This window comes from Saccostrea echinata, unplaced genomic scaffold (genome assembly GCF_033153115.1).
Source record: "Saccostrea echinata isolate AGI-Se365-2 ecotype Australia unplaced genomic scaffold, CSIRO_AGI_Sech_v1 ptg000022l, whole genome shotgun sequence".
NCBI classification, from domain to species: Eukaryota; Metazoa; Mollusca; class Bivalvia; order Ostreida; family Ostreidae; genus Saccostrea; species Saccostrea echinata.
In genome coordinates, this window is record NW_026889771.1 from 2,354,647 (window position 1) to 2,367,735 (window position 13,089).

The 13,089-nt window shown below is 32.8% G+C and overlaps 1 protein-coding gene across 1 annotated transcript; it reads right to left on the reverse strand.

Moving 5' to 3' along the window:
- Nucleotides 1-2,865: 2,865 nt before the first annotated feature.
- Nucleotides 2,866-6,511, reverse strand: LOC133190784 (E3 ubiquitin-protein ligase TRIM9-like). Its single transcript, XM_061326472.1, has 3 exons — nucleotides 6,477-6,511; nucleotides 5,079-5,142; nucleotides 2,866-4,984 (listed from the first exon to the last, which is right to left on the reverse strand). Exon 3 carries the CDS (start codon nucleotides 4,954-4,956, stop codon nucleotides 3,274-3,276), a length of 1,683 nt encoding a protein of 560 aa, XP_061182456.1. The 5' UTR covers nucleotides 4,957-4,984; nucleotides 5,079-5,142; nucleotides 6,477-6,511; the 3' UTR covers nucleotides 2,866-3,273.
- Between the last annotated feature and the right edge of the window lie 6,578 nt (nucleotides 6,512-13,089).

Below are 13,089 nucleotides of genomic sequence, written 5' to 3' on the forward strand. Positions count from 1 at the left end.
GTAGGTATTCACGTTCAATTTCATTCAATCCGGGCTTTATTGCTAGAGTAGAAATAATATGTCTTATATCTTCCAAGGCACCTGACCCCACCTCTGGAATTTCCAATGGTCCGTGTTTTATGCCCTCTTCACAGATTTGTATACTTGTAGTTTTTTTTAATCGATCACCGATCGTTATCTTCGCCTTTTTCATTCTTGATAAAATAGCCGTTTCATTTAATTTAACGTTCATAATTATATTCACACCAATGTAAAACTCGCCTAAGAATTCTACATATAAGACGATATATTTACATTTGCTGTGTTTTCTACTAAACCAACTGTGAAATTGATTTGAAAGCCATTTTTTGTATACTCACGCGTAGAAATATACACGCAGAAACTCGCTCTAAAGTGGCGTTACAATGAGGCTACAGAGACGTTAATAAAAATCACAGGCCTTTGGATCGCTTAAATCCGACTTTAAAAAATCGGGGTGTATGAAAAAAACACCTTAATTTTTTTAAAGCGATCTAAGGGCCTGTGATAAAAATATATGACGATATAGGGCAGCGAGAAATTCAAACATTGAGTATAGTTTTGGTGCATTTAAACATGTAAAATGTAAATATAAGGAATTTTTTTAAAGTTTAGTGTGAATTATTGGTGTGTAAATCACATGCACAGACTAGCTTGCGCGCTTCATGAAATATGTCTACGTGACAAGTCTCTGTGATTTAGACACCAATAACTCATACAAAACTTAAAAACATTCCTTAATTATATGCTCATAGATGTATATTAAAAATAGTAACCAAAACAATATATACCACATATGAAAAAAAGATTACGATAACGAACAGAGATCGATCTCATTAATTCTGTAAACAATACAAACCGTGGAAACTGCAGAGGTGGAATCAGGTGCATAGGAGGAATAAACATCCCCCTGTCCATCGGTCACATCCGCCGTTTAGCCCTCTGTATTTATCAGGTGAACCGAGTATTAGGGTAAAAACAATGGCTTAACATGCAGTTGCTATGAAATATATAGGTCAAAATAAGTTGCAATTGCAAACAAGGTCAATATATCGACCATAGAATTTGCGAAATGCTGACTCTAAACGAGATTGTTAAAAGCCATGTAACATCAACAAATATGTCAGTAGTCTATCTTAAAAAAAAAATTATAAACTATAGAACTCAAAACATGTCTGCGTACCGCATCAGCTTGGAGATGTAAACACTATGTGCAGGTGATATTGGAATATTACTGCAAAAATAGGGAAAGTTGTCAATGGAAAAAGCCGAAGACATCACGTTTGCCCTATAGTTTAGTTGGTCATTAACGTCTATATAGTCAATAATACATTTGAGAAAGTTTCAAAAATGTAATGAACTAAGCAGCATTTTCAAATGCTGTACAGATGTGGAGTCTTTTACTGGTACATGTGTATTTAGAGTTCACTAGGATTGATCAAGTCGACAAATGAATTGAAATAACTTATTAATCGATAAAAAGTGACGGCTATCAAACGAGCACAATTAGTCCCTATTAAAATTCCAATATTGTTCGAAGACCTTGTCTCCAAAGACTACATATTCTTAGATATTGTCAACAAGGAACTCTAGCATCTGTTTAATTTTAACTTCGGAGTACATATGTATAGAATCTGAGTGATTTTAACAGGATCTTTAATTTATTGTGAGAAATGTTTGTATAAAACATAGAAAAGTCATTTTCATTTTGGAGAAGAAAAAATCTGATTTTGAATTTTTCCAAAGTTCTTGGATTTCATGAGAATCCACATTTGATTTACACCACTTCGTGATTATGTTGTAGCACAGTAGTATGTTGTATATAATTTTTTTTCCAAGTGCACTGATAGGCACATATATTTTTCTTGCTATATACCCTGATTTGGTCCTTTTATTGTAGAATGACTTTTAGTCGTTTAATACTATATTTTAAAATTCATGCAAGACTCGTTATCTTTTCTGACAAATTGTCGAGGTATTCCTTTCCGTAGTTTACCCAATGTCTGGCATACTCCTTGACAGAATTCGTAATAGAAATGAAGTTATGTCTCTCTGAATTTTGGACCTTTAAAATTATTGCTTTCTATGGCATGCCTAACGTTGCAATAGTCGATCTTTTCCATTTGTATTGTATAATTTTCCATTTGTATTGTGTAATTTTTCAATTGCATTGTAAAATTTTTATTTGTATTCTATGATTCTCCATTTGTATTGTATAACTTTTTATTTGTATTGGATGATTTTTATTTGTATTGTATAATTTTCCATTTGTATTGTATATTTTTTTATTTGTATTGTATAATTTTCCTTTTGTATTGTATAATTTCTCATTTGTATTGTATAACTTTCCTTTTGCATTGTATACTTTTCCATTTGTATTGTAAAATTATACACTACAAATGGAAAATTATAGAATACAAATGGAAAATTATACAATACAAATGGAAAATTATACAATACAAATGGAAAATTATAGTATACAAATAAAATTATACAATAAAAATGAAAAATTATACAACACAAATAAAAATTATACAATACAAATGGAAAATTATACAATACAAATGGAAAAAATCATACAATACAAATGGAAAATTATATAATACAAATGAAAAATTATAATACAAATGGAAAATTATAGAATATAAATGGAAAATTATACAAATGGAAAAAATCGAATATTGCAACATTTGACATGCCATACCTTTCAGGACCATTCAAAAGATGGAGTCTCCCTGAATTTTGGACCTTTAAAATGATGGCTTTCAGGACATCGTTTCAAAATAATTTAGAAACATGGGATAATTTGCAATATATTTACATCAATAGGAAGAACAGGATCACATAGGAGGATTTTGTTTTAGATGATCAATATATAGGCATTGTAAAGTATAAGTAATTAATTTAATAATAGTATAAATAAAAAATCTATATGGAAAAAAATACATGTTATCTAAATATTTCCCTGAATATTTGAAAGAGAAGGAGAAAAAAAATACATGTTATCTAAATATTTCTCTGAATATTTCTAAAAAAAAAAAAAAGACATCTTGCTTGGACGAATAATGTATACATATATATAGTACCATGCAGAGATCAGCATATTTTATCTCATCTATATAATATTCTAAGCATATATGTGAATTATTCTAAGTTAACTCAGAACAGAACGGATAACGATGTATACACCAGAGGTTTCTTTTTGGGAAACAACAACGAATTTTACTTAATTAACACATCTTTCCTAATTCGGTTCTATTCCATGTATTTGATGATTTTGAGTTTTCCTTCTCTTTCCACCAGCCAAAGATTATTTTCATCATCCACGTCTATGCCCTCGGGTTTTCTAAGATACTCAATGAGAGAAACAAGACATCCAGCTTCATCGAGAATATGTACACAGTTGTTGTCATAGTCCGAGACTAGAATGTGTCCATGGCTGTCTGTGGCCACATACCTAGGATCAAATACCTTGCCCTGAAAGCCAGTGTAAGTTGTCTTCAGTTTGGCACTTTTATCTAGAATAAGCAAGGCTCCAGCATTCCAGTCTGCAATACAGATGTCTCCATTCCTGTTTTCAGCAGTGACAATCGCAGTATGGGGTCCTGTACAGCTAAAAAGTGACCGATCATTTTCATCAAACTGGATCTCTTGCTTTAGCTCATATGTATCCCCAGAATATCTTTGCACCTTAAATAGTTTGTTGGACTTGTCATTACACATAGAAACTAAAACATCTCCTGAAGGTGTACAACAAACCTCTGTTGGCTTCCATTCCGTTTTGATTATCGCTTTCACTTTCCCTTTCCTAACAATTTCGATCCTTCTTCCATAACAATCAACGTACAACAGGTCCCCGGTTTTCGTAACAGAAATACCATTGGTTGAGCGTCCAGACTTGGTTTTTATTACCTCAAGGACTGTTCCTCTTTTGTTCACTCTTGTCATCGTTTTGTCGTAGCCGCTTATCCATGCCTCTTCAGTAGATAGGCAACTTATTTTGTATAGTTCCTTATAGTTACAATCTACTGTTGCAGTAATCATCGGTTTTGGGAGAAGTTCCCTGTAGTAAGAACGGGCCATGGGTAGCTGCTCCGTCAATGGAATTAAATACTCATCTTCCAGCCTCGCAGTCGATACAGATAACATTCCAATGTTTTCGAAAAGTTTTCCCCTGTTAACAACACGTGTAAAATAAGGTGGAGTAAAGTTAATACGTGACGGAACTTTCTGAAACTTCTTTACAATAGACTGATAACCAAATATCTGGACATCATTAGATTTCAACATTTCCTTGTTTCGTTGAACTGAGTGATGAATTTCCCCTGTGACATTTTGGAATCTGGAAATGTTTTCCCTCAAGTCAGCAATGTCCTGTTTTTCCATCGTTTCAATTTGGTCCACATATTTATCGACTGCTGCCTGAATTTGCTTCTGTAATTCTTCACCGTAATTTGTAATTTGTTCCTTAAGTAATGCATTACTATTCATTAAGGCTTTCACTTTTCCCTCTAACTCTTTAGGAATTTTCTCATACTCGGGGGCAATTTTTTCTTCCAGGGATTTTGTTTCTTGAATTATGAAGTTAACTTTTTGGTTGAAAACACTTGAAATTTCAACAATACTGTGGTTAAAATGAGACTTGCTAGATATGCATTTCGCACAAACAGCAATGTCACATTTTTCACAAAAGAGCTCGCAGGTCTGGTCAATATGGCTTGGACATTGTGGTTTAGGACTACTAAGATACTTCTTATCATATTTTACAATATCGTGTTTCTTTTCAGGTGTAGATAACATATGCCCTCCTGCACAGCCTCCACATATATTGATGCCACATAGTTTGCAGTAGAGTTCTACACTGTTGCTGCAAAGGCTACATAATATCAGGTCTTGGGCAAATACGATGTCTTGATTAAATGATTCAGCAGCTGCCATGGGAGTTGTTATAAAGGACAAATTGTATCTAAAATTAAACTTAGATTAAAAAAACAACAATGATCAAAGTATATTCAAATATACTAGTATATTTAGATGTGTTTGGATATTTGAATGCTTACTTGCTGCTTGTCTTTCATTTGCTGCTTGTCCTTCGTTTAAGGATTCCAAGACTCAAACATAGTTCTGAAATTCAACACATTATTAAGATTAAATATTCACTGCAAGTGATGACAGCATGTATACTGCGGTGTTACCTCGCCATTTAGAGGGGCGTAGGGGCGCACGTGCGTATGTACCACCCTAAAATTTTCAAGGATTACGCTTCATGTGCATTTTGAGCTAATTATTAATAAATAAAAGGAAATAGTAGAGGGGGGTTGTCATACGTATTAAAATGGGTATCTCAAAAACATTGAAATGGATATACTTTTCAAATATCAGGATTAGAACTCTTGATTGATCAGCATTACTTGGATTATACTTGATTTCAAGCAATCATTAATACGGAAGAAATGGATTCCTTAATCCGAAATTTCCACAACAAATATCTGTCATCCTTTACTTGGTTCCCCCAAAATCTTAAGACATTTGAGTACTAAAGTGCATGTAGCAGACATATATAGGAAGCAATATTAATTTCAATTTGGGGGATACAACCTAACCAGAATTCTTGCCTTTAAAAAAATGGTATAGAATACAATAGGCACTTTAAGAAAAATAGAGATATATGACTTGGTAAAAACCAACACATTTTTAATACATAATCTTCATAATTTGCACAACAAAGTCTTTCTGACGCGAAAATCTTTTTATACATGCAATTTCTTTTGCTGAAATTTCTTGAAAATGGAGTATTATAAAGTTACATTTTATTCTTAAAGTTTCTATAATTCAGGAGTTTAAAGCGGTTCCCAAACATTAATGACAAACTTTTTTTTGAAATTTAAGAAAAGTGTATCATATAATACTGTTTAGTCAAACGGGGGAGTTCCTTGCAATAATGGTTTCAATTATTTTATCTTGGTCTCATATAATGTTAGGAATTCGATCTTAGATTTATTTCAAGTTGTCCCATTTACTGTAAATATCCGTTTATTCCATTTTCGATCAAACAGCAGATCACTCAAACTGCATAAAACTAACCAAGGAAATGAAACTCTTCAGTGAGCAGTGTTTATTGTAATTCAACAAATATCAATTAATCATGTTAATAACGAAGAAATGAAAATTCCCTAAGAGTAGTTTTAAAACAATTTCAGTTGTGAATGTGCGTAACATCGCAAAATGCCGGTGACTACACCGGTAAGTGTCCATTAGGCTGGTGGGTTAGAAGATTTCATTAGTATACAAAAATGGTTTGAGGACGAACGGACCCGATACCGCCTATATTAATTTCCACAACTGTTCGGAGGATTTCATGAAAATTATAAGAAAGACTAATACCATTCTCATAATTAAAATCAAACGGAAATAATTAATGATTAACTTTTGTTATGTTTATGTGAAATCGAACTTACATTTCAACTTCCTGCTCTAAATCTGTATTTCACCGGAACACCAAAACGGAAATGGCCAAAATAAGGTGATGACATTAACATCCGTCGACAAAAAAAGCGGCAAATGTTGAACTTCGATCTTTTTGAGACAATTCTAAAATTTTATGGTTCCTGCTATACATAAGATATTTTTAAATAGTCTCGGTGTATTATATATCGAAATAACTATGATATAACTTCTTATATATTTTAACAATTTTATTTCAGGTCCTAACGTTTTAAGCCTAGTTTTACATGTGTCCATACAGGATGAGAGACGGAAGCATAAATAATACAGAGGCTAAAGACTTGAAGTATAGATTGTATATATCCCTTTCTTTTTCGCTTCCTTTTTATGCCCCATACCATATCTTCTTAATTGGGTACATACCTCTAATTATTTTTAGAATCGGTAGGAGAAGAAAGTGGCATAATTAAGTTTATACTTTGTGAAAGTGCAAGGATGTTTCCATCAAACGCGTCCCGAAAATTCGTAGTTTCAATAATTTACAAATAAAATAAGTGTTTTATTATATTTCCGTGTGAAACGCTATAGCAACATGTAAGTCATGATGTTATACAGAAAATTTGAGAAAATATTAACTTCAAATCTCAGGCCCCTTTAAATAATAAAGCTGGATCATTTTTTTGCGGGATGGATCGTCGGGTAATATGTTGACCCGCCTCCTTAGTTTCACAATATTCCGACACTCATAATTCACATTTTAAATTAACTCTGAATTCGCGGGAATTCCTTCCAGGCCGCGACAAAACAGACAATCTAATTGTTTGTTGTGTTCAATAAATGGTAATATTTGTACATCTGTTGGAAATTTGTACATTTATTGTTCATTTTCTTTGCATTGGAGAGGACAATCTAGGTTGGAAAAACATTTGTCCAATGCGATTGATTATGATTCAATAAAATATATATTGAAATCAAACAATAAAGAATTAGACTCGCCCGGCTGAAGTATGAGTAACTCCGTCCAACCAGGATATTTTGCTTGTACAGCAGAGAGCGTATAAAAAATGGTTGGAGCAGGACCTACAGGTCCACTTCTGAACACCTATATGTGTGTTATGTCACGCTGGTAGGGCATTTTATCCGGTTTGTTCATTTACCAATTTCTTTCCAAATTCAATACTAAGGCACGCCGATTGCTTCAAAATTATTTTCTGCACGACCTTACACAAAAATTACACGAGTAAGTAAAAACTTACACAAAGTGAGGAAAATATACACGAAGTTATTGAAATTTACACAAACTATTGAAAAACTGCACAATCAACAAAATATTTACACGATATAGTGAGAAAATTACACAAACATAAAAACGAAAACTGCACGAATGAGAATACAACATCGACATAATACGCAACGCATCCTCATTGCGCACATTTCATTAATATTCATTAGAAAACAGGTCAATGTGGCTTGGATGCTTGTAAAGTGTTAGTAATCTTTTTAAAAAAATATTCTTTTAAAATTCCGCTAGACTCTCAAGAATATGTACAACATATATCATACATGTAGATAAATTGACAGGCACACAATCTTAAACTTGTAGTATATGAATACTCCCGAATAAAGAATACATGTATAGATAACGTTAAAAAAAAGGGGTGCATATTACAGTTGTGTGTTTAATTGTTGGATTTTTTTAGTAGGTCATTCCTCTATATAGCAATTTCTTTTGAAAGTTTTAAACAATGACATATACGCCTAAATTAAAATAAATAATAACAACATGTGATATAATACAGGAGAGTTAACAACAAATCAAACTCTTCTCCTCCACCACCCACTGAGTGTACTTTTGGTAATAATCAAGGATGTGCATGCATGACCTTTTCATACAGAGATCCCTCCCTGCTGATTCTGGAACAAAAGACACCTGTACGCTAATCGATTTATAGCTATTTCACACACCAATAATACCTTTTGATTAAAGATTACTGGCAATTCATACAAAGATTTTGAAGCAATGTTGCGATCATCTGGGTTGTGGAATTTGACCGAAAACTTTTTGGAAGTCAACAGTAAAGAAAATCGAGCAAATAATTGCGCAACTGAAATTTTAATATTGAAACGCATATCTTACTTTTTGATATATGTATGTAACAAAGTAGTACATGTAGTCTTAACTTTTGACCAACGTGTGGTGATTTCATAAAACTCCATGAAACTGTAGAAAAATTACACAGTCGTTTTACTTATGTGAATTAAAGCTTAATTTTATGTTGTTTTTAATGTACCGGCGGTAGTCTATTTTGAATAGTTAAAATGCATATAAAGGAGTGAAGAAAATTTAAAATTACAAAATACAGGCACGTAGTATCGGGGGGGGGGGGAGCCAGATTTTTTTTTTGACAACCTACCTGAAAAAAACCTTGCAAAGCAACAAAAAAGGTAAAGTATCCAAACTCGAAAATCCTTTTTCGTGGGGGGGGGGGGGGGGGGGAGGGGGGCACCTTCCACTTTGTTTTCGAAACATTATAATACCAAATTACTTTGATTTAAACTATCCTACAACAAGGGGGGGGGGCAACCAGCTTTTCAGTGGACATTTACAATAGAAGTAGGTTATGTTTGGAAAAAAGGGGGGCAGGCCTGATGCTACGTGCCTGAAATATTTTCTAATAATTTAAGGGTACATATAATAGTCTATCGAAATCAGGATTGCAATTTAACTGATTTGTAACGATATTGTAAGACCAAATTCAAGAAGATGTATAAGATGAACTTAATTAGCTGGGACTTGGCTACACATGCATATTTATTTTCAATGCAGATTTTGACAATAATAAATTGGAACACGGTAATAAAACAAAAATTTCTTGAAGTTTATATTCATCATATGTTTTCTTATATTTATTCGTCGTCATGCTCGAAGTAAAAACAAGACCTGTTTGATGCCATCGATACACATGTACAATATTGCTATAAAGCAAACTTTTTAATTACTTGTACATATATACGTACAAAATTCATATTGCATAGATTAGGCTTTTAACTCATAATCTGAATTTTCAAAAATGTTAGATATGCACATGAATAATCTTTTAAGAAGTGGAGCTTGTATCAAATAAGTTCCTTGAATGTTACTGAAGATTATTTTCATTTTATAATTATACAGTCATGTTCTTTTTATAATGACTATATCTTTGGGTAAAAAAGTGTTATTACAAAAAAACAAGTGTTCGGATAATAATTAAAATTTTATGCATACAAATTCGAAATGTAAAGAAAATTTGTTATCTTGGAAAATCTTTGTCAAACCTCGAGCTCCATAAAGAACATGATTTATTTGCATTTTTCAAGAGCGATAAAACGCGTTCTATGTTCTTTCTATTTATTACAATATCCATTCCCATTTTCTTATTTGTAACATTGTACGTAGATGTATTTAGTAATTCACTATGTTTTAAAATTTCTGACGTGTCATTATCGACCAACGATTTGAAACTTTAATAAATACATAGATTCAGATGTTGCGACTCAATCAATCCACGAACCAGATCCGCCACTAATGTCATTAGTTTAACGTGTGCCAGGATCATTTGAGTAGAGTTTTGTTATTTCACTTGGACATATTTTAAGTAACAAAACACAAAATCGCATGTATATAAAGCACATAGAGTATATATTTTTCCTTTATCTGGTCCTTTTTATTAAAAGTGAAAACATTTATCAAGTAATCGCCATTACGAATGAGGGTAACGCTTTCCCTTAGGAATATCTTGTTGTTTATTGAGTAGTTTTTGAAAATATGCGATATCATGGAAGGAATTCATAAGAGTGTAGGCTACAAATATCCAACCAATATTGATATTCTCATATTTTATAAGTAAAGATACATGTATAATTAGAAATATTTTTTTAAGTTTGACTTTAAAAACATACTGTGTATATCTAAGGTGAGGTAATCCCCACTTTTTAATCTTTTTGAAAATAAAAAAATATATCCAGCTAACTCCCAAATGAAAAAAAAAATCTGCTCAAATGAAATCATAATTAGTACAAATGAGAAGTACCGAAATAAATTCTACAATTTAATGATTATAATCAGCAATAATTCTGCCATCATTTTCATGAAGAATCCACTTTATTAATCGTTTTATTATGCATGTGTTAATTTTTATTTTATACAAATAATTTCCGTTAAAGTTGTATCTATAAGTTAGATAATTTTAAAAGGCCATAGAGCGTATATTTAAAAAAATAAATTAGTAATTCTATCATTTTTTAAAGCAAGATCTGTTTATCGTTAGGAATTTAGAGTTTGCTGTGTATTACTTTTAGTTCAGAGTCGAGTGCATCATATGCAATGGTACTTTTTCCCCCGCATTATAACACAAATACGCGATTTCTTTCTTGTCACAATTTATGTCCGGCATCATATAATACTTCCATATTTTGGCCAGGATCTCGGTCAATATAAAAAAAATATAATATCTCCGAACAACTTTTTAATTTTTTTTCACACAGTTCACAAGAAAACACTTCATTCGTTTGATTGGCATTAGCTAGAAATCGGATCGAGTTTTAGCAAAGAAATAAAGAAGCAAACAAACATGCATATCATCGTCAACGCCATTTTCTCTCGATTACATCCAACATTCAAGAATTAAGAGATAAAGAGTACAGAAAACCAAGAACACAATGAATATTCTATGTGCATAATAATGATAGGCGCAGCTGTATGCGCAGTAAAATTGTTTGTGTAACTTTTAGTTTCCTCTGCTCGTGCAGTTTTTGATTTTACGTTTGTGCATTTTATACCCACTAATCGTGTAAAAAATTTCGGATTCGTGTATTTTTCGTTATGTTTGTGTTAAAATCTTTCAAACTATCTGCAATTTTTACCGATACGTGCATTTTTATTTTACTCGTGTATATTTTTCATCAAGCTCGTGTATAAAATCGTGATCGTTGTGCAAAAAATAATTTTGAAGCAATCGGCGTGCCATACAATACCAACAGCTGTAACAGCCCCGGGACTAAGGATACTCATTTCAAGATCCGGTCTAAACAGTCTGTGGGAACATAACATCCAATCGCAGTACTCAGAGATCCCTCTCTTTCCTGCAGATACAACGTATGGCCAAACTTCCAAAGTCTACACATTTGCGTTTTACTGTGTAAGACTGGGTCTGCATTTAAAACGGTTTTGGGGGAGAACCTTCAAGACGCCCATGTTGTACAACATCAGTCTCTTGGTGGAGGTGATGTAATACTTGTAGTTTGGAGATTCATTATTTTCAATGGAGGAAAACTGTTGGTGATCATCGACCGAAATCAAACAGGAATTCGTTACGGGACGAAATTATACACCAGTATGTCTCCACTTCATCTAGAATTGTGGATAACAAAACAACGCAAAACTCCTTGTTGCATGTATTGTTCTTGACTTCAGAAGACATCAGAACTTGAATTCAGTGCCTTAGTCTATCCCCGACGTATGTTTTGGATAAAATATAACATACCGATTAACCGCTGACGTTAGCTGAGGTGGGTTGAGAACTGGTGCAGATTTTGGAACATTTTTGAATAACTTGTTTAATGAGATCAGCATTCGTTGTCAATCAAACATCGATGCTACTGACAGTCAAACTCTCTATTGACTGCGTAAATCTTCTGGAAATTCTACATTTCTTCTGGCAAACTCACTTCAAATTGTTTTGACATATTGTAAGATATGAGTTTGTTAAGTACAGACTATTGATCTTAACTGTATCTGTGGTAATTTATTCGATTGTTAGGTAATTTCTTTCATGATAATATTTAACTGATCCGTTTGTCTGATCGATGCAGAGGGCTCAAGCAGGATGTCACCGGTCGACAGGGGATGCTTACTCTTCACTGGCACCTGATCCCTCCTCTGGTGTTTCCAGGGGTCCATGTTTTTGCTCTGTTCTCGATTTGTATTGTTCATATATATATATATATATATATATATATATATATATATATATATATATATATATATATATATATATATAAAACTTTTTCCAAGTTACAGTGAATAATGTGTTGTGCAGCTTGTTAATATATATATTCTCTGATCATTTGTTTTTTTTACGCCGTCCGTGTCTTACTGTAACCTTTCGCAATGACATACCGGTATTCGACGACGACTTCTTTGCAAGAACCAAGCACGGAAATTTATACAAACTTGCTACAGATCATCATTGAGCTAAGCTTTTTGTTTGATGGAGGGCTGTCATCTCCTTCCATGGGGGAAAATATTTCATGTTCAGTAGGCAGCGACGTATTTACTACAAGCTTTTGTCGCATCGAACTATCAAACAGTGGCATCAAAGCAAGTGTTACTATCAGAAACCCAAAAGTATGTCACCGGTTTTAATATATGTGCGTTTGTTTTCTACGATTAGTAGGCGAACACTGCTATACATGTCATTACTTCTCATTGACTCCCAAATGTCCAAAGTACTGGCAAGAAATGTTCAAATAAGATCAAATGCATATATTTTTTTTCTTTACACAAGTCTTAAAAACATCTGATCGTTATAGATAAGTTAAACTTGATAAAGTCTTAAACTTTTAATGTAACAATAGTCCCTGTGGTCA